Source organism: Papio anubis, chromosome 2 (genome assembly GCF_008728515.1).
Source record: "Papio anubis isolate 15944 chromosome 2, Panubis1.0, whole genome shotgun sequence".
In the NCBI taxonomy this organism is placed as follows: domain Eukaryota; kingdom Metazoa; phylum Chordata; class Mammalia; order Primates; family Cercopithecidae; genus Papio; species Papio anubis.
Window position 1 is genome coordinate 48,345,021 of NC_044977.1, and position 20,366 is coordinate 48,365,386.

The 20,366-nt window shown below is 44.9% G+C and overlaps 2 protein-coding genes across 25 annotated transcripts in view; one reads left to right on the forward strand and one right to left on the reverse strand.

The window, feature by feature from the left end:
• The window catches only part of ACAD9 (acyl-CoA dehydrogenase family member 9), a 36,291-nt gene extending 33,032 nt beyond the window's left edge, over positions 1–3,259 (forward strand). For both annotated transcript variants that reach the window (XM_017946079.2, XM_017946080.3), the window contains 2 exons: positions 166–238; positions 1,908–3,259. In XM_017946079.2, the coding sequence (XP_017801568.1) occupies positions 166–238; positions 1,908–2,008 (174 nt within the window). In that variant the 3' untranslated portion in view covers positions 2,009–3,259. The remainder of the gene's footprint in view (positions 1–165; positions 239–1,907) is intronic.
• Positions 1–20,366, reverse strand: part of KIAA1257 (KIAA1257 ortholog) — an 81,779-nt gene that overhangs the window by 776 nt on the left and 60,637 nt on the right. For 15 of the 23 annotated variants that reach the window (XM_021922708.2, XM_021922705.2, XM_021922706.2 and 12 more), the window contains 3 exons: positions 5,497–5,661; positions 4,752–4,958; positions 4,517–4,673 (listed from right to left, as the gene is read on the reverse strand). The exons of 3 other annotated variants lie outside the window; for them this stretch is intronic. In XM_021922708.2, coding sequence (XP_021778400.2) covers positions 4,517–4,673; positions 4,752–4,958; positions 5,497–5,661 — 529 coding nt within the window. Of the gene's footprint in view, positions 1–4,516; positions 4,674–4,725; positions 4,959–5,481; positions 5,662–20,366 lie in introns of those variants that run through there. 5 more of the 23 variants (XM_031663077.1, XM_031663074.1, XM_031663068.1 and 2 more) reach the window with 4 other exon arrangements.

Genomic DNA, 20,366 nt, shown 5'->3' on the forward strand with positions numbered 1-20,366 from the left:
CTGTTGGGTCAGGGCTGGAATTAGAACCTGAGACGGGGTGACTCCTGAGCCAGGCCTTTTCACCCCTGCCATGCTACCCAGTTTGGCTGATAGGCTGGGTTTTTGAAGCTCAGAGGTCAGATTCCAGGAATTTGGGCATATCTTTTCTGTCCTTGGTTCTGGCAGGTTCTCTTGGCCAACACCTTCTGCGTGGAAGCTTACTTCCAGAATCTCTTCAGCCTCTCTCAGCTGGACAAGTGTGAGTGGCATGTCTTGGGGGAGGGAAGGAAGGGCCCACTTCTAGGCCCCTATTGAGGGTGAGCTGTTTCTGGACCCTGTCAAGCTCCCAGAGCCTGCTGGCTACTCACAGACCTTTGCCTTGAGTGAGGGCCCGGGTAGGCCTGGGCTTAGCTGCAGCAGTGCCCGCCAGGCACTGTAGGTGCAAACCTGCCCCATTCACGAAGGTAGTTGTATTTATTTATATTTATTTATTTTGAGATGGAGTTTCGCTCTTGTTGCCCAAGCTGGAGTGTAATGGTGCAATCTCGGCTCCCTGCAAACTCCACCTCCTCAGTTCAAGCCATTCTTCTGCCCCAGCCTCCCAAGTAGCTGGGATTACAGGTGCACACCACCACGCCCAGCTAATTTTTTGTATTTTTAGTAGAAACAGAGTTTCAACATGTTAGCCAGACTGGTCTCGAACTCCTGACCTCAGATGATCTGCCTGCCTCAGCCTCCCAAAATGCTGGGATTACAGGCATGAACCACCGCGCCCTGCCTGCCAAGGCAGTTTTAGATTGAGCAAGTGCAGAGCCCTTTGTGCAGGACCCCTGGCATCTGCCCAGCATGCCTGGCTGTATTCTTTTTTTTTTTTTTGGAGACATAGTCTCACTTTGTCACCCAGGCTGGAATGCAGTGGCACGATCTTGGCTCACTGCAACCTCCACCTCCTGGGTTCAAGCAATACTTGTGCCTCAGCCTCCTGAGTAGTTGGGATTACAGGCATGCACCACCATGCCCAGCTAATATTTGTATTTTTAGTAGAAGCAGGGTTTCACCATGTTGGCCAGGCTGGTCTCCAACTCCTAACCTCAGGTGATCCGCCTACTTGGCTTCCCAAAGTGCTGGGATTACAGGCGTGAGCCACTGTGCCCGGCCCTGGCTGTATTCTCGAAGCTGTCTGGGGAAGGCTTACGAATGGAGGAGCGCCAGGTTGTACCTGATTCTGGATACAGCATTTTACCTGCCCCTTTACCCACTGCGACCCATCCAAAATGACCTTGCAGTGCCCTGCAGAGGTCTCAGGCCTTGGCCTAGAGAACAGAGGGCTTTGCTCATGCTCCCTGGTCTGTCTGCAGTGCTCTTCCTCTTCTATAGCCACTTGACCACATCTGGGAATGCCCAGCTCAGTCTACCTCTGACCCTCACAGTCCTGTTGGCCTGAGGCTCTGGATCAGTGTCCCTGCAGAGCCCAGTCCTGTTGCCAAGTGACGGGGGTAGGCGCCAGCACTGTGGCACTTGCCGAGAGTGGCATATGATTTTTTGCAGGTCCTAGCCCTGGGGGTAGCCCAGACCGCCCCCCCGCCCCCAGTGCTGACAGGTTATGTGCTGTGGAGGATGCTGAAATGGTTTCTCCTCCAGTGGGCTGGAATCACAGATGGGCTGTTTATGGAGCAAGTGCCGGCTCCACCCCACGAGATCTGGGGCTTAGAAATGAGCAGGCTGAGTCCTTTGTAACTGAGAATGAAGCTGTGCCCTTCTCTCCCTACAGCCCTGAATCACTTGCTGGGGGTTTGGAGGACGGGGTCACCCTTAGGGCTGCTTCATGGTGGGTGGGCTGACTTTGTGGAAAAATGCCCCCACTTCAGCCATGTTTGTCTTATCACAATGCAGAAGGATCACCCACCATCTTTCCTTTTCCTTCCCAGATGCTCCAGAAAACCTAGATGAGCAGATTAAGAAAGTGTCCCAGCAGATCCTTGAGAAGCGAGCCTATATCTGTGCCCACCCTCTGGACAGGACATGCTGAGGCAGGGGAGAGTGTCCCCTGCTGCTGCCCGCCCCCACCCATGGCCCGTTGCTGGATGACTGTCACTCTTTTTTCAGAAGGTGTTACAACTTGGCATTATCACGGGTTGAGCCATTTGTTCCCTGTCTGCACCTGAAGGGTTGTCTCCTGGCCTGGGAGAGCCTCTTCCAGGTTTCGACCTGCAGGAGTGCTCTCTAACAGGACCATCACAGCTTCTGAACTGAGCCGGAGAGAGAGAATGGAATTGCTGACCTCTGGAACTGGCGGGTATTCTGGTCATTGAGGATACACCATAGTGGAAACTGGGGCTTGCGCTGCTGCCTCCAGGGCGTGAGGTGGGTGGGGACCTGTGTCAGGTGTGGATAGCCATTTCTGCTCAACCACACATTCTCTAAGAAACAGCTTGAAAGCTGTGTCTGGGTCATTCATTTAAACTAGAAGCAGAGGCACTTAAAACATGTACCAGGAACCATTTAACGAAGAATATAAAATGTCACAATCTGTGTACTCTTAGCCTTTGCTGTACTTGTCACACTGTTCCTCAGAACCAGCATTTAATGGGTGACAGCAGGACCCTGAGAACCACCCTTTGTTGATGGCCTCGGGTCCCCTTTGTCCTCACTCTGCAAGGAGGGCCCAGAACGCTAAGGAGCAGACACAGTGCAGTCCACAATGCCTTGGGGTTATGAGCCCTTAGTTTTTATCCTCCTCAGGAGATAGGGAGGCTGCCTCAGCTGAGGTACCCACCTAGGGACTTTAATTTCTTTACAAAACTGGCCTCTACTCTTGAGGAGAGGATGAATGGTATCTCCAGGCTGTCCCAGCAGGTCTTTGCATTTCTCCAGCCTCCCTTTTACTGGCGCTTGCAAGATACACTGGGTCCCAGCGTGCTCACTGTGGTGGACTTTAAGCTTTGGTATGGTCCTTGGGTGGTCTGGAGCTCTAAAATGCCTATGGTGGACATTCCCTTGAGCACAGAGAAAGCGTCCAGCTCTTTTTCCTCCAAGTATATTCCCAATTTACTGTGATGCTGGAAATAGGCAAGGAGGAGATTGGGAACTTGGAGAGCTGAGCTGGCTGAGCGGGGCTGGCCTGAGCATTGTGCCAGGGGTTTGGTAACTAGTTTTTAAAACGGGAAAGTTTCTAAATATTGTGACCATGTAAATAACCTCTCAGTGAAACCTAAAGTTCTGTTTTGTTAATGATAGCAAGGAAGCATTTTGCACAAAATGAAGCATGCATACCTCTGGACAAAAGGCTGCTTGGACTTTCTTTGCACAGGGGAAGTTTGGGGAGGGGCTGTCAGACCCACCCCACTTCCAGGCAGACCTCTGGAAGGGGGCTTCACTCCAGGCTGGTGGTGTGTAAGGCCTTGGTCAGCAGCAAATTCTCCATTCATCCATCTGGGTTGAAAAGGCCTAGCGACCAGTTCAAGCCTGTCCCTCTCATCTGTAGTTGCTAACTTTTCTTAAGCATGTTGTAGGAAGAGGAGACCCCAGCATGTGTTTCTTAAATATTTGATTTCACCAGTGAAGCCCCCAGGAGACTTTTGCTGGGAAGGCTGGCAGTGGAGCTCACTAGGAAGCATTCTTACCAAGGAAAAGCCTTGTGTTCTTAGGCTAGACAGCTCTCCTAGCTGGAGCCTCCTTGAGAGCCACAGCAGTAACTGTGGGCCTGAGACATGCCCACAGAGAGCAGGTCTCTTCAGGCAGCCTGGGAGATCTAGGGCCTACTGGGGAGGGAGGGAGCGAAGTCTAGGCAAATGGAGAAAGTGACATTTTGGCAAACTTGTTAGCACTTCCATGGAGCTGTGATCAGCTGTCCTTAAGAGTCGAGAAGGAAAGCAAGCCGTCATTTTCACCTGACCTAGTTTTCTGGGAGAGGTTTCTCTGGCAGACCTTGTTGTTAGATAGGTTCATGTCTCGTTCTCCCTGAACAAAGGTTCTGGCTCTGTTAACTGACAAGTTTGGATTCTATGTTAACCTCTAGATGATCCTGAGATCAATTTTCATAAGCAGGGATAAAGAGGAAGAGGACTTGGAGGGACTGGTGTAGGAAGACCTACGTTTCCTGTCTCCGCCTTTCCCCCACAGGAAGAACTGTCAGTATCTTTGCAGCTGGAAGGTCCCAGTAAAGCCCAGAGCCTCTACCCTCAGCTCTTGGCTGGACACCTAGAGATCAGTCATGGGTAATAGTGTTGAAGCTCAGGAAGCCTTTAGACCTGTCTTCCAACTTTCCCACTTTATAGCCAAGAAACCAGGCCCAGGGCATGAAGGGATTTGCCTGAAGTCACACAAATGCCACACTTAGGACTAGAATCCTGGTCTGAGTTCCAGCCCAACATTCAATCTCTTCTATCAGACCCGTTCTGCATCTTGATTTTTTTAGCATAGAAAGTTTGGTTGATAGCGTAAACAAAATGGATACCACTGAAGATGCAGAGTGGCACAGAGCTCCTGCCTGCCCACGGCATCAGGAGGCCCAGCTTGGCAAAGCCTTGCCTGTTACCTGTTACAGGAGTTGGTGCAGGCGAAGGGGGCAGCTTGAGGAAAGGTGGTGGCTTCTTGTACAGATCAAAGTCCACGTGGTGCCTGTCCCAGCTCCACCGGTCTCGATCCAACACAGGCTCCAGTACATTAGCAAACAGGGAGTTTTCCTTCCACTCCTAAATTGGGGGAGTAAGTAAATCAGGAGAAAGGTCCCTATGGACACCCCACCTGAGACCCTGCTCTTCCCTGTGGACCTCATTCAGCTCTTTGATGGGTGGCAGCTTGAGATCCTGAAAGCTGCCTTCAGTGTCGCTCTGAAGACCTGTCACTTGGAATCCCCTGGCTGTGAGCCAGGCTTGGCGGGATTTCTTCTGGGCTTTCTTCTCCTCTTCCTTCAAGTCCAGGGGCTCCACCATGGCTGAGAGGTAATCCTGTGAGTACGTGAATCTCTTTCTTGGCTCCTAGAAATGGGGGCAGACAGGTTGGGGTAGAAGGGCTGATAGCAATCTTGGATTTCTTGTAGGAATCAGAAACAGCTGGGGGCATAATCATAGTTTCTGATGACGTAAATAGTGCATTGAGAGGAAATGACTGTGCAGCAGCCCTGTAAGGGTCATATTATTGTCCCCTTTGATGGGAGAAGCCGTTTCCTGAAGTTAATGTGTGCTGGAAACTTAAACCATGGCTTTCCCTTCTGTTGGTAGCTGCCTTCCTAAGCAGCAATCATAAAGTGTACCCCAGAGGTAAGGATGCTACAGTTGTTCTCCTTCATGTACATCTGAGCTTCCATTGAGGATCTCGGGCTCACCCTCAGTCTGGAGGATTCTCATTTAGTGTGGAATAGAACACTTCTCAACATCTGAGCCTTGTCTACTTCCCCTAGCATGATTGGCTTTCATCTGTACACCTGAGATCCTCCGCTGACCTCCAGGCAGGTGTGGTCAGAGGAAAGAATTCACGGGATTTGCCAGCTGCCATCATCCTGTCTGGGTCTCTCACCTTGGCCATCTCTTGATACAGCTGCTTCTTGGCAAGCTCTGTAGAATTCATGGTCTGGATACTATAGTTGTAGACGGCCTTGTTGGCAGGGGCTGAAATTTTAATCACCTTCGCCACGGACTTTGGAGGCTTCTTGCTGACCTGGTAGGCTTCTGTGATGTTTTTCTGAAGAAAGAGACACCAGTCACTACCCACACCAGGTCATCCTCACCCGCAACTGCCAGCTCATAGGCAGTGAGATGATCTCTGGGACATAGCTGTGGTGCAGGTATTGATTGATTCTTCAATGCTGGTGCTGTTATTTCATTGTAGAACCAGGGCAAAGGGCCACTAGTCCAACCTCTCACTATCCAAAATGGAATTTAAGAGGACCAAAAAATTGAGACCCTTAAGATCACTGTAACTGGAACACACATCATGTGACCACTCATCTCCCAACCAGCTTGTGATAAAGACAGAATTTCTGTCTCACATGGTCAGAAGTAGGAGAGTGTGGATGGGATATTACAACCTAAAGCAGCAAGGACTGCCGTCCTTGACCGTGGTTAACTGTCAAGTGTGCGTAAGGAGCATGACCCTCATTCTCTCCAGCAGGCCCAGTATGGAAATGGGAACTCTTCCCTGAACAGAGGGAAATATGATGGTCTGTTGGCTTTCTTTGTGAATGAAAATAGAAATGTGGAAGGAGATAAAAGACAACACAGAAGGCTGGGGGGAAAGGTGGCTGGGACCCAAAACAAGGGAGAACTGGGAAAAGTTACCACTCTAAATTGTTGGGCACTGTGCAGTGTTTCATATGCATATTTCACAGTAACCTTCAGCAAAATACCATCTTTTACCTTTAAAAATCTTTTTAGCACAAGATGGTGACCTTAGCTCAAATACAGTGGCTTGACTTTGGAATCATTGAGGAATTTCTGCACAAGAATGCAGAATAATCAGGGGAGGACAAAATCTGCGATTCACACACATGAAAGAACAGACTGTCCAGGCAATAGGGATGCAAGGCAAAGACAGGTCTAGGTCCTCAGACTTTGGAGCACCTGTGAGAAGATTATACTAGGGATGCCACGTAAAGCAAGGATCCTGTCATGGCCCACACGGAACTTCAATCAATATTTCTTGATGTGTCGAGTTTTTTTAGTTGTCCTTAGGTGGGGAGTTGATCTGAGTTTCTCAGTCTGCCATTCCTAGAAGTCCCTGATCCTTCCAAATCCTAGAATTGGTGAATTACAACCTAGGGGGACAGATTCTTCTTTCCGTGTTACTCCTTTCTTAAAATTTGAAGTTGAAATTCTGAACTAATGCTTGTTAGAGGGAAAGCAAACAGTGTTCCGTAGTTCTTCTGGGTGCCTGAGATTCTCTGCCAAGGGGTGACACCTGCAGGATAATTTGGACTCAGAGCAAAAGTCGATGCTAGAGAAGTACGTAACAGTATTAAAAAAGGCCACAGACTGAACAACTGAAGCTAAATTATTGGAAAAGATGAGCTAAGAATTTAACATAAGAAATTATTTTAAAATAAGAGTGAAGATAGCAATATGAAGCAGAAGTAAGACTAAAAGAAAAAGTATTGAGTATGAAAATAGTTGAAATAGAAGACAAGAGAAAGATATATTGCAGAAGTGATACTGTTGTAGAACGAATGAATGAACTGGAAGATCCACTTGAGATATGCTGTCAGAAAGCAGTCCTGTATAAAAAGATAAAATTAGAAACTGAGCATAGAGGATGGAAATAACATCCCAATAACAGAAGTCCCAAAAGGAGGGGAAAAGTGAGAACAAGAAAATTTGAAGAAATAATGAATGTCAGAAAAGACAAAACTTCCAAGCCTGAGTACACTGTTAATAGTGGGATTTAAGCAAACAAATACAAAGATAAACTCTCAAAGCTTCTAGAGGAAAAGAGCAGGCCACCTGTAAAGAAAAAAGTATCACTTGTGATCAGATCCACAACAGCAACAAGGTAAATTAACTTCAACCTAGAATTTCATATCCAGGCAACCTCATTGTGAGGGCATATGCTTAGGTTTACAAGGCCTTAGGTTTTATACAAAACCCTCCTTTAAAAACTCTTGGGGCCGGGTGTGATGGCTTACGCCTGTAATCCCAGTACTTTGGGAGGCTGAGGCAGGCAGATATCTGAGGTCAGGAGTTCGAGACCAGCTTGGCCAACATAGTGAAACCCTTTCCATACTAAAAAATACAAAAATTAGCTGGGCATGGTGGCACATGCCTGTAGTCCCAGCCGCTTGAGGCAAGAGAATTGCTTGAACCCAGGAGGTGGAGGTTGCATTAAGCTGAGATCATGCCGCTCTACTCTAGCCTGGGTGACAGAGCGAGACTCCATCTCAGAAAAACAAACAAAACTCATGGGAAAAAATTCAAAATGGAGGAGGAACATGCAGGAGGATTCAAGGTTAGCAAGTAATGTCCAGTATCCTAGTAAAGTTGTCTTAAAAGGACTAGGAAAAAGTAAAATTTCAGAGCCAGAAACTGAAATTCTAGAGACTATAAAAGGGATGGTGTTGTATGGGTAGGAGATAAGAGGGATGAGAATGTACTATTTGTCTTACAAAGGGAATATAGTTTTATGAGTTTAACAATTGAGTTTAACAGTTCAGTAGGAATGCCTAACCATATGGTCTTCAGGATAACCACCTTAAAAACAAAGACAGAATGTATAACAAGTCCACAGAAGAAAACTTGATCTACCCAAAGAACACAGGAATGGAGGGTTTAAAAGTAGATTAGGTGGCAAAAATGCCTCATCTAACAGTAGTTAGTGTTAAGGTTGCCAATTAAAGAATCTCAGATTGGATTTTTTTTTTTTTTTTTTTTTTTTTTGAGACAGAGTTTCGCTCTTGTTGCCCAGGCTGGAGTGGAATGGCGCGATCTTGGCTCACTCTAACCTCCGTCTTCCAAGATGAAGTGATTATCCTGCCTCGGCCTCCTAAGTAGCTGGGATTACAGGCGTGTGCCACCACGCCTGGCTAATTTCGTATTTTTAGTAGAGATGGGATTTCACCATGTTCAGGCCGGTCTTGAACGCCTGACCTCAAGAGATCCACCCACTTCAGCCTCCCAAAGTGCTGGGATTACAGGTGTGAGCCACCACACCCAGCCTGGATTTTTTTTTAAAGCTAACAATATGCTATCTACAAAACTTTCAACACAAAGATACAGGTTTGACAGCTAAAGGGAGACAGCATATACACTAGGCAAAAAGGCATCAGAAAACAAAGACAAAAAAGCTGTGTGGCATTCTTAATATCTGCTGAAACAATTCAAGTTAATCTATCAAAAGGGGCAAAAGGATATTGTATATTGAGGACAACAAAAAGGTATAACTTGTAAATATATATGCACCTAGCAATATAGTCTCAAAATATATGAAGAAACAACTGACAGGATTACAAGAAGAAACAGACATCTATCATCACTGGAGAGCAACCAAGGCAACCAGGATTTGAGAGGCCAAGAATTTGGAGAAAAGGGAAATAATGGTGGTTCCATTTTCTTTTTGCAGTTTTTTCTCAAGGGATTTACTGACTACTAAGTTGCACATGGATAAGGCAGAAATAAGAATGTCAGCAGAAAAAGAAGCTAAGAAGGTATTTTGGAAAATGTTGCATTGCTAGGGAAACAAAATTGGATTTCAAAATTGGAAATTGTGCCAAGGAGGAAAGGCCCTGGTACCTCTAGGCCTCCAGTTTAGAATTCAGAAAATCTGTGCTTTAGGAGTAAGGGCAAGCCTGACTCTGATTAAGGAGATTTATCTGCCCTCTGTCTCCTGCTATATCATCTGTGGAATAAGACATCAAGAGTCTCTACAGTTTTCAATACACTCTTTACCATTTAACAAAAAATAACAGACATGCCAGGAAACAGGATGAAAAGATGGAAACCAAGAAAAAAGAGAGACAATAGAAACAGACCCGAGGTAATCCAGATATTGGAAGTATCAGACAAGAACATTAAACTAGTCTGGACATGGTGGCTCATGCTTGTAATTGCAGCACTTTGGGAGGCCGAGATGGGTGAATCACCTGAGGTGAGGAGTTAGAGACCAGCCTAACCAACATGGTGAGACCCTGTTTGTACTAAATATACAGAAATTAGCTGGGCGTGGCAGTAGGTAGTCCCAACTACTCGGAAGGCTGAGGCAGGGAGAATTGCTTGAACCCAGGAGGCGGAGGTTGCAGTGAGCCAACTGCACTCTAGCCTGGGCGACAGAGCGAGACTCTATCTCAAAAAAAAAAAAAAAATTATTATTATTATGATTAATCAAAATAAATGAAAATGAGAATTTCACCAGACACCTGGAACCTATAGGAAAAGTAAATGGAAATCATAGAATTGAAGAAGTCATCATTAAAGTTAAGATCCAGTGGATGGGTTTAATTGCAGCTTGGACGCAGTGTTGGGGAAAAGCTGAATGTTGGGGAAAAAGGCTGAGACAGGGCTTGCTTGCATGTCTGACATAATGTAAAAGAGTCTTGGAACATGTCTGGGATCGAGGGTCTAAAACCCCTTGTGGCCTTTGGATCACCAAGCTCTGTGCCAAAAGGTGGAAGGCTGCCCTGCTGCGCCACAATCAACCCAGGGCACAAGCCACAAGGGCGTGGCTTGGATGGAATCCAGGGCTCAGGTCATAAAACCCCTCGTGGCCTCTGGAATGTGTCTAGACTTGCTGGCTCCTTGCTTCTAGCACTCTCAGCCTCATAGGTTGATTGTATATTAAACTAGAAGAACATGTTTCCCATTATCTTAAGTAGCAGAACATGTTCCATATGCTTCAGAGGAAATGCTAAACCATCACTGCTGTAGATCATGCACTTGATACACTGCTTTCTTTCAACCCCCACATCCCTCACCACCTGCTTCTTTGATCACCAGTAAGTAGTGTAGGCTTCCAGCGCTCAGGGCCTTCAGAGCCTCCATACTAGTGTTGGCCCCTGGTCCCATTTTATGTACTCTGGTCTCATTCCTTTGACTTGCCGGACTTCCTAGCCCCCATCGCCTGGTGTTGGGTCTGATCACCCCAACATTCCTGGCGCCCAATGTGAGGTGATGAAGACCCCGGCGAAGGAATGCTAGATGTGTGAAAGCGGAGGATGCATCATCAGAGGACACCTAAGGACGACTGAAAGAAGCTCAGGAAAGCTGAGGGCTCAGAAGAACCAGGGTAACAATGGGACAAAGTGAAAGCAAACATTCTGCTTATTTGAATTTCTTAAGGCATTTATTACGAAGAGGGGGAGTGAAAGTACTCAGAATTTGTTATCACTCTTTAGTACAGTAGAACAGTTTTGCGCATGGTTTCTAGAACAAGGGACCATGGAGTTGGATGAATGGGAGAGAATCGGCAGAGATTTTAAAAAGGGATATAAAGATGGAGCAAAAATTCCAGTTTCTGTTTGGTCAATGTGGGCGCTAATAAAGGCAGCTCTTGAGCCATTTCAAACAGATAAGGCAGATTCAGATGAGGAAGAGGAGGATGAGTGTGAAAAACTAACTTCAGATTCTGAATGTGAGGAGCAAAAAACCAGAAGAGGTTTATGAAAAGAAGGAGAAACTGAAAAAGGTATATTTTACTAGCTCGTCAGCTCTGCCTGCTGAATTAAGTGAATGGTCACCTCCTCCCTCTCCCCTTAATGCAAATGAATTAGCTGAAAAACTTACTGCTCCTGTAGTTACAACATTAAAACATGGAGCAATTGGTGGTGCTATACAAAATTCTATTCAAAAAGCTAGAGCTGAGGGAGACCTTGAAACATGGCAATTTCCGGTTACTATAACCCAGGAAGGAGGACAGAATATAGCCAATTGGACCACTTTTCCTTATAAGTTATTTAAGGAAGCCATTAGTCAATATGGGCCAAATTCTCCTTTTGTGCAAACTTTATTTAAAAATGTGGCTCTTGATAATAGGTTAATACCGTATGATTGGGATACTTTAACAAAATCTGTTCTCACTCTATCTCAGTATTTACAGTTTAAAACTTCGTGAGCTGATGAAGCTCAGACTCAGGCAAGGGAAAACACAAGTGAAGCCACCTGTGCCTGTTCCTTTGAACAGTTAATGGGAATTGGCCCTAATTGGGGTCGATTAGAAAATCAATCAGTACTGGAGGATGTCGCCATTGTTCAGTTGCACACTCTGTGCTTACGGGCATGGGAAAAGATAAATGTTACAGGGAAAAATATCCTTCTTTTAGTTCTGTCTGACAGGGACCTAAAGAACCATATATTGATTTTATTGCTCGGCTCCAAGAGGCTGTGTATAAAACCATAACCGATGAACAGCTCAGGATGTTGCAATACAGCTTCTTACATACAATAATGCTAATGCAGTGTCAGACTGCTATTAGACCCCTGACAGGGAAGCCTCATTTAGCTGAATATATTAAGGCTTCTGATGGCATTGGAGGTAACTTACATAAGGCTACTCTTTTAGCTCAGGCTATGGCTGGATTGAAAGCAGGAAAGAATATGCCCCGTTTCTCAGGCTCTTATTTCAATTGTGGGCAATTTGGACACACACAAAAAAGGAACGTAGAAAAGGAAATCAAAAGGCAAAAACTACCATCAATCAACAGAAAAGTCCCAGTGTATGCCCCCAGTGTGAGAAAGGCAATCACTGGACAAATCAGTGTCATTCTAAATTTAGCAAAGAGGGACAACCTCTTTCAGGAAACGGGAAGAGGGGCCCGCCTCAGGTCCCTCAACAAACCGAGGCATATCCAGCACAGCCAGTGCCCTTCCAAACATACAACAATTGTCCCCTGCCACAGTAGGCAGTGCTGCTATAAACCTCTGCAGCACAATTCCCATCTCCTTACTTCCTGCGGAGCCACCAAAGAAGGTCCCCACAGGCGTTAGGGGACCCTTACCCTCAGGAACAGTCGGTCTATTACTTGGTCTAGTTTAAGAGGTGTCACTGTGCATACGGGAATAATTGATTATACCAGATAAATTCAATTAGTTGGCTGGGCATGGTGGCTCACGCCTGTAATCCCAGCACTTTGGGAGGCCGAGGTGGGTGGATCACGAGGTACAGAGATCGAGACCATCCTGGCTAACACGGTGAAACCCTGCCTCTACTAAAAATACAAAAAAATTATTCAAGCTCAGGAGATCGAGACCATCCTGGCTAACACAATGAAACCCCGTCTCTACTAAAAAATACAAAAAACTAGCCGGGCGAGGTGGTGGGCGCCTGTAGTCCCAGCTACTTGGGAGGGTGAGGCAGGAAAATGGCGTGAATCCGGGAGGCGGAGCTTGTAGTGAGCTGAGATCTGGCCACTGCACTCCAGCCTGCGTGACAGAGCAAGACTCTGTCTCAAAAAAAAGAAATTATTCAGACGTGGTGGTGGGTACCTGTAGTCCCAGGTCTTAGGGAGGCTGAGGCAGAAGACTGGTGTGAACCCAGGAGGCAGAGCTTGCAGTGAGCTGAGATCACGCCACTGCACTCCAGCCTGGGCAACAGAGCAAGACTCTGTCTCAAAAAAAAAAAAAGAAAAAGAAATTCAATTAGTTATTAGTTCTTCAACTCCATGGTCCGCCTCCCGAGGAGAAAGAATTGCTTAGTTATTGTTGTTACCTTACACAAAACTAGGAAGCAGCACAATGAAAAGAACAGGCTTTGGTAGTACTAATCAAGCAGGAAAGGCTGTATATTGGGTTAATCAAGTGTCTGACAGAAGACCTATTTGTACAGTAACTATTCCGGGAAAGGATTTTGGAAGGACTAGTAGATACTGGAGCTGATGTCTCTATTACAGCTTTAAATCAATGGCCCCAACATTGGCCCAAACAAAAGACTTCCATGGGTATTGTTGGCATAGGGACTGCTTCAGAAGTTTTTCGAAGTTCCTTGATTTTACCATGTCAAGGGCCGGATGGCCAGGAAGGAACAATTCAACCTATTATTACACCTATTCCTGTCAATTTATGGGGTAGAGACTTATTGCAACAATGGGGTGCCCACCAAACATCTGAAGATCTGTCATGAGCCACAGCATCTAGTGCACCCACCTGTACAGTGCAAATTGAAGGTTTAAGGGTTGCTTTTTTGCTATACTGTTGCACAAGAAGGATAAGCCTCGATTTGCTTTCTCTGTGCCTTCTGTTAGAAGGGGCCTGTTTCTCATTATCAGTGGAAAATTTTACCCCATGGTAATTAACCAAAGAGGCAGAAGCTGAGTTACAGCTTGTAGAACAAATGCTTCAGCAATGGTATGCCTCCCAGCTACAGCAACAAAAGTTTTTGCTTCTGTTTTGCTAGATTTACTAACGTGGGGTTGAGGGTATGCTAGTGTTTTTGCAGGACATGAACAAACCGTATGGGTGCCCTCGAGATGTGTATGACCATGGAATGGGAGACTGGAGGGACCCATGGATCCCAACCATGGACTGGGTTCCCCCATTACAAGCCATGGGCCAGTTGAATCTGAATGCGAAGATGGAACAAGGACCGACTGGAATCACACTGACATCAACCCCCATAACATGGGGACAGATCAAGAAAACCACACAGGAAGCTGAGAAACTGCTGGAGCACCAGGGTTTCACCTTTTGCTGGAACTCAGAGGTACAACAGATGCTTAACGGACCAATGCTTTCTGACTGAGCTCCTCTCTGCCCTGAATACAAGAGACCCTAATAGGCAGGAATATCATCGTCCCTATTCAGCATGAAGAAGTTGCAGAAGACGGACCTTCATCCTTCTGCAACCCTTAGGATTAAGAGTCCTCTTGTAAAAGGGAAAGGAGAAATATGTAAGAAGCATTCAAACCAGAGTGACTGCATTTTGAATAAGGGCTAAGAAAACTGAAGCTGAATCACTAACCGGCAATTAAGGGCGGCACAGCCTGCAACTGCCTTGCTTAATTAATTTAAAAACAAAAAGAGGACCTTTTGGATTCAAAGTTGTGTTCAGCCACCTTTTATGCTAGCAATAGGGAATGCTACTCTTAAACGCATTCTGGAGGGCAAAGATGAAAATCTCACCCTTGATACTGTAAAACTAAAAGGGTAGCTTTTTGAAGCCTGTCCGACTCACTTAGCCCTGCTCCCTGGAACTGATATTTTGAACAAGACAGCCAATGGGTTGTCCACAATCCTCTTAAATGGATGAAGGCCATTGAAAGCTCTACAGTTGCAGATTTTGTTCTAATAATTATGTGTTTGTGCTGTCTCCTTTTAGTCTGCAGATGCAGAAGCCACCTCTGGAGAGAAAGCTGCCGTCGAGAACAAGCAATGATAGCTGTGGCAGTTTTACAAAAAAGAAAAGAGGGCATGTTGGGGAAAAGCTGAGTGTTGGGAAAAAAGCTGAGGCTGGACTTGCATGTCTGATATATTGTAAAAGAGTCTTGGAACATGTCTGGGGTCCAGGGTCTAAAACCCCTCATGGCCTTTGGAACACCAAGCTCTGTGCCAAAGGGTGGAAGGCAGCCCTGCCGCACCATAATCTGAGCCCAGGGCATAAAACTCCTCATGGCGCCAGGCGTGGTGGCTCACGCCTGTTATCCCAGCACTTTGGGAGGCTGAGGCGGGCGGATCACAAGGTCAGGAGATCGAGACCATCCTGGCGAACACAGTGAAACCCCATCTCTACTAAAAATACAAAAAAATTAGCCGGGTGTGGTGGCAGGTGCCTGTAGTCCCAGCTTCTAGGGAGGCTGAGGCAGGAGAATGGTGTGAACCCGGGAGGCAGCGGAGCTTGCAGTGAGCTGAGATCGCACCACTGCACTCCAGCCTGGGCAACAGAGCAAGACTCCGTCTCAAAAAAAAAAACAAACAAACAAACAAAAAAAACTCCTCGTGGCTTGGATGGAATCCAGGGCTCAGGGCGTAAAACCCCTCGTGGCCTCTGGAATGTGTCTAGACTTGCTGGCTCCTTGCTTCTAGCACTCCCAGGCTCATAGATCGATTGTATCTTTTTTTTTTTTTTTTTTTGAGACGGAGTTTTGCTCTTGTTGCCCAGGCTGGAGTGCAATAGCGTGATCTCGGCTCACCACAACCTCCGCCCCCTGGGTTCAAGTGATTCTCCTGCCTCAGCCTCCCAAGTGGCTGGGATTACAGTCATGCACCACCATGCCCGGCTCATTTTGTAATTTTTTTAGCAGAGACACGGTTTCTCCATGTCAGGCTAGTCCCGAACTCCTGACCTCAGGTGATCCACCAGCCTCGGCCTCCCAAAGTGCTGGGATTACAAGCGTGAGCCACTGCGCCCAACTGATTGTATCTTAAACTAGAAGAACATGTTTACTATTATCTCAAGTAGCAGAACATTTTCCATTTGCTTCAAAGAAAATGCTAAACTGTCATAGCTGTAGATCATGCGCTGATACACTGCTTTCTTTCAACCCCCACATCCTCACCACCTGCTTCTTTGATCACCAATAAATAATGTGGGCTTCCAGAACTCGGGGCCTTCACAGCCTCCATATTAGCGTTGGCCCCCTGGCCCCACTTTATGCACTCTTATCTCATTCCTTTATGAGAATGAGAACTCTGCTGGACTTTGTGGCCCCCACGGCCTGGTGTTGGGTCTGATCACCCCAACACACAGCAGGGAATACGATTAGTGATTTAGCAAAACAGCAGTCTCCAACCTTTTTGGCACCAGGGATTGGTTTCGTGGAAGACAATTTTTCCATGGCCAGTGGGAGAAGGTTGTATGGGCATGGTTTGGGGATGAAACTGTTCCACCTCAGCTCATCAGGCATTGGTTAGAGTCTCATAAGGAACATGCAACCTAGATCCCTTGCATGTTCAATTCACAATAGCATTCACACTCCTATGAGAATCTAATGTCGCCACTGATGTGACAGGAGGCAGAGCTCAGGTGGTAATGCTCACTTGCCCACTGCTCACCTTCTGTTGTGCCACCCAGTTTCTAACAGGCCTCAAACTGCTACTGGTCCATAGCCTGGGTGTTGGGGACCCCTGCATCAGAAGATATATTGGTTGAAAATAATCAGATTGAAGGACAAAAAGGAGAAAAAAAGACTGTAAAATAGAAAGTGTGAGATGTATAAATAATATCAGATGCAGATCATGGTGAAAATATCTAACATTGGAGTCCCAGGAGGAGAGGGAGAGAAGATGAATATAAGTAATATCTGAAGAGAAATACTGTCTTAGAACTTTTAAAACTTAAAACAAGCTACAGATTTAACAAGTTCTAGAAACCCATGGCAGGTTAAATACAAAGAAAAACATGCCTATGAGCATCACAATAAAACTGCCGAAAACCAAAGAAAAGAAAAAAAATTTAAGCAGCCAGAGACAGCCAAATTATCTTCAAAAGAACAAGACTGGTTGGCAGCTGACCAACAGAAACAATGGAAGTCAGAGAACAAGGGAATGATTTCTTTAAAGTGTTAATAACTGCCAAGCTAGAATTCTAAACCCAGGAAAAATACCCAAAAAATCTAACCACAGAAAAATTAATTGGTATTCACAAATATTTCTCAACACTGAAACAATGAAAAGACAAGTCACAGACTGGGAAAAGAGACACATCTAACAACTCATACTTGAATAACAGTAAAACACTGTCAATCAGAAAAATACAACTAGATTTATTTTAAATGGAGAAAATATATACATTTGAACAAGCACTTTATAAAAGGAGATATCCAAATAGCCAATCATATGTGAAAAGGTGCTCAACATTATTCAGAGAGAGAGACATTAAAGCCTGAATGTGGCTGGGCATGGTGGCTCATGCCTGTAATCCCAGCACTTTGGGAGGCTGAGGCAGGTGAATCACCTGAGGTCAGGAGTTCAAGACCAGCCTGGCCAATATGGTGAAACCCTGTCTCTACTAAAAGTACAAAAATTAGCCAGGCATGGTGGCACACACCTGTAGTCCCAGCCACTCAGGAGGCTGAGGCAGGGAGAATTGCTTAAACCTGGGAGGCGGAGGTTGCAGTGAGCTGAGATCACACCACTGCACTCCAGCCTGGGTGACAGGGCAAGATGCTATCTCAAAAACAACAAGAAACCTGAATGTAATACCAGTACACCTCACCTGAGCAGCGAACATAAAACCAAATCTAGACCAAATCTAGCCACATATGCATGATGATTATACATGAAGAAGTGAGATTTTTCCCAGGAATCCAAGGCTGGTTTAATATGCAAATATGAAATAATGTAGTATACCATATGAATAATGAACAAAAACCACATGATCACAATATTTGCATTCAACAAAAGCATTTTTTTTTGTTAAATGCATCTATTTTCATAAAATTTTCACAATTTAAAAAATGCATATATTGTGAAAACATGTATATATAATGTGGAAAAAGCATTTAACAAATATCCAACACCTATTCATACTGAACTCTCAACAAACTAAGATTAGAAGGGAACTTCCTTGACCTGATAAAGGGCATCTCTCAAAAATCTGCAGTTAATGTCCAACTTAATGGTAAAAGCCTGAATACTTTAACCCCAAGATCACAAGCAAGACAAGCATGCCTGCTCTCACCACTCCTCTTCAACACTGCACTTTATACCGGACATTCTAGACAATGCAAAGGGAGAAACAGAGGGAAAGACAAAGAGAAGGAAGAAAAGAGTAAGGAAAGCAAGTGTTACGGACTGAATGTCTTCACACTCAAATTCCTCTATTGAAGCTTTAACCCCCAGCCTGGCTCTATTTGGAGTAGGGAAGTAATTAAGGTTAAATGAGGTCATAAGGTTGGGCCCAGATCTGATAGGATTAGTGTCTTTGTAAGAAGAGACATTAGAGGATGGGCGAGGTGGCTCACACCTGTAATTCCAGCACTTTGGTAAGCCAAGGCGGGCAGATCACAAGGTCAGGAGATCGAGACCAGCATGGCCAACATGGCAAAACCCTGTCTCTACTAAAAATACAAAAATTAGCTGGGTGAGGTGGTGTGTGCTTGTCATCCCAGCTACTCGGGAGGCTGAGGCAGGAGAATGGCTTGAACCCTGGAGGCGGAGATTGCAGTGAGCCAAGATTGCGCCATTGCACCCCAGCTTGGCAACAAAGCGAGACTCTGTCTAAAAAAAAAAAAAAAAAAAAAAAAAGAGAGACATTAGAGATCTCTCCTTTCTCTCCACACACAACAAAGAGATTATATGAGTACACAGCAAGATGGTGGCCACCTACAAGCCAAGAGAAAAGGCCTCAGAATTAAACCGACCTTGCCGGACTCTTAGTTTTAGACGTTCCAGCCTCCAGAATAGTGAGGAAATAATTTTCTGTTGTTTGAACCTCCGAGCTTATGACAGCCCAGGCAGAAGGAAAGGAAGGAAGGAAGGAAGAGTATCCAGATTGGAAAGGAAAATGACCTTTCTTCACAGATGATGTGATCCAGTTCAAAAGGTTGTAGGACACCAGATCAATGTACAAAAAATTAATTCTATTTCTATATTATGGAAACAATACAAAAAGTAATTACATTCATAGCACCATTAATTTCACAAAAGAAGTGCAAGAGTTACACATTGAGAACTACAGAAATTGCTGAGGAAAACAAGACGTAAATAACAGCAGAGACATTACATGTTCATAAATTGGCAACCCCAAAATTGTTAAGTTGGCAGTTTTTCCCAAATCAATCTGTAGATTCAATAAAATCCCCACCAGGCATGGTGGTTCACACCTGTAATCCCAGCACTTTGGGAGGCTGAGATGGGCGGATCACAAGGTCAGGAGATCAACACCATCCTGGCTAACACGGTGAAACTCCGTCTCTACCAAAAAAAAAAAAATTAGCCAGGTGTGGTGGCGGGTGCATGTAGTCCCAGCTACTTGGGAGGCTGAGGCAGGAGAATGGCATGAACCCAGGAGGCTGAGTTTGCAGTGAGCCAAGATCACGCCACTGCACTCCAGCCTGGGCGACAGAGCGAGATTCCATCTCAAAATAAATAAATAAAATCCCGATGAAATTCCTATAGAATTTTTTACAGAAGTTGGCAAGCTGATCTTAAAATATATGTGGAAATGCAAAGGACCCAAAGTAGTCAAAGCAATTTTGAAAAAGAACAAAGTTAAAGGACTTAAAAAATCCAACTAACTAACTATAATTAAAGTCATCAAGACAATGTGTTGCTGGTATATGGAGAGGCATATAAGTTAATGGGACATAGTTTAGAACTCAGATATAAACTCTTACATTTATGATCAATTCTTGACAAAGGTGCTAAGTCAATTCAATGGGGGAATAGCTAGTCTTTGCAAGAAATGATGTGAGGACAACTGGATATCCATATGCAAAAAGATTAATTTAGACCCTTACCATGGACCTCAAAAAAAATGGTTCACAGATCTAAATGTGCGAGTTAAGAGTTAAGTGTAAGAGAAAGGATATGAAATGATCTTTGTAACTTTAAGCAGAGTCCTTAGCTATAACACCAAAAGCATGATTGCTAAAAGAAAAAACATAAATTGGAATTTATCAAAATTAAGAGCTTTTATACTTCAAAAGCTTTTTCTTACACCATTAAGAAAAAAAGACAAGCCACAAATATGGAGAAAATATTTGCAAATCATATTTCCCATTAAGTACTTGTATCCAGAATATATAACAACTCAACAATAAAAAGACAACTTGATTTTAAAATGGATAAATGATACAAACAGAGGGCCAGGCACGGTGGCTCATAATTGTAATCCCAGCGCTTCAGGAAGCCAAGGTGGAAGGATTGCCTGAGCCCAAAGGGTTCAAGATCAGTCTGGGTAACATAGTGAGACCCTGTCTCAATTTGAAAAAAGAGACTAATTCAAAAAGATACAAATATAGATTACACCAAAGAAGCTTTATTAATTCCTAATAAGCACACTAAAAGATACCTAACATTGTCAGTCATTATAAA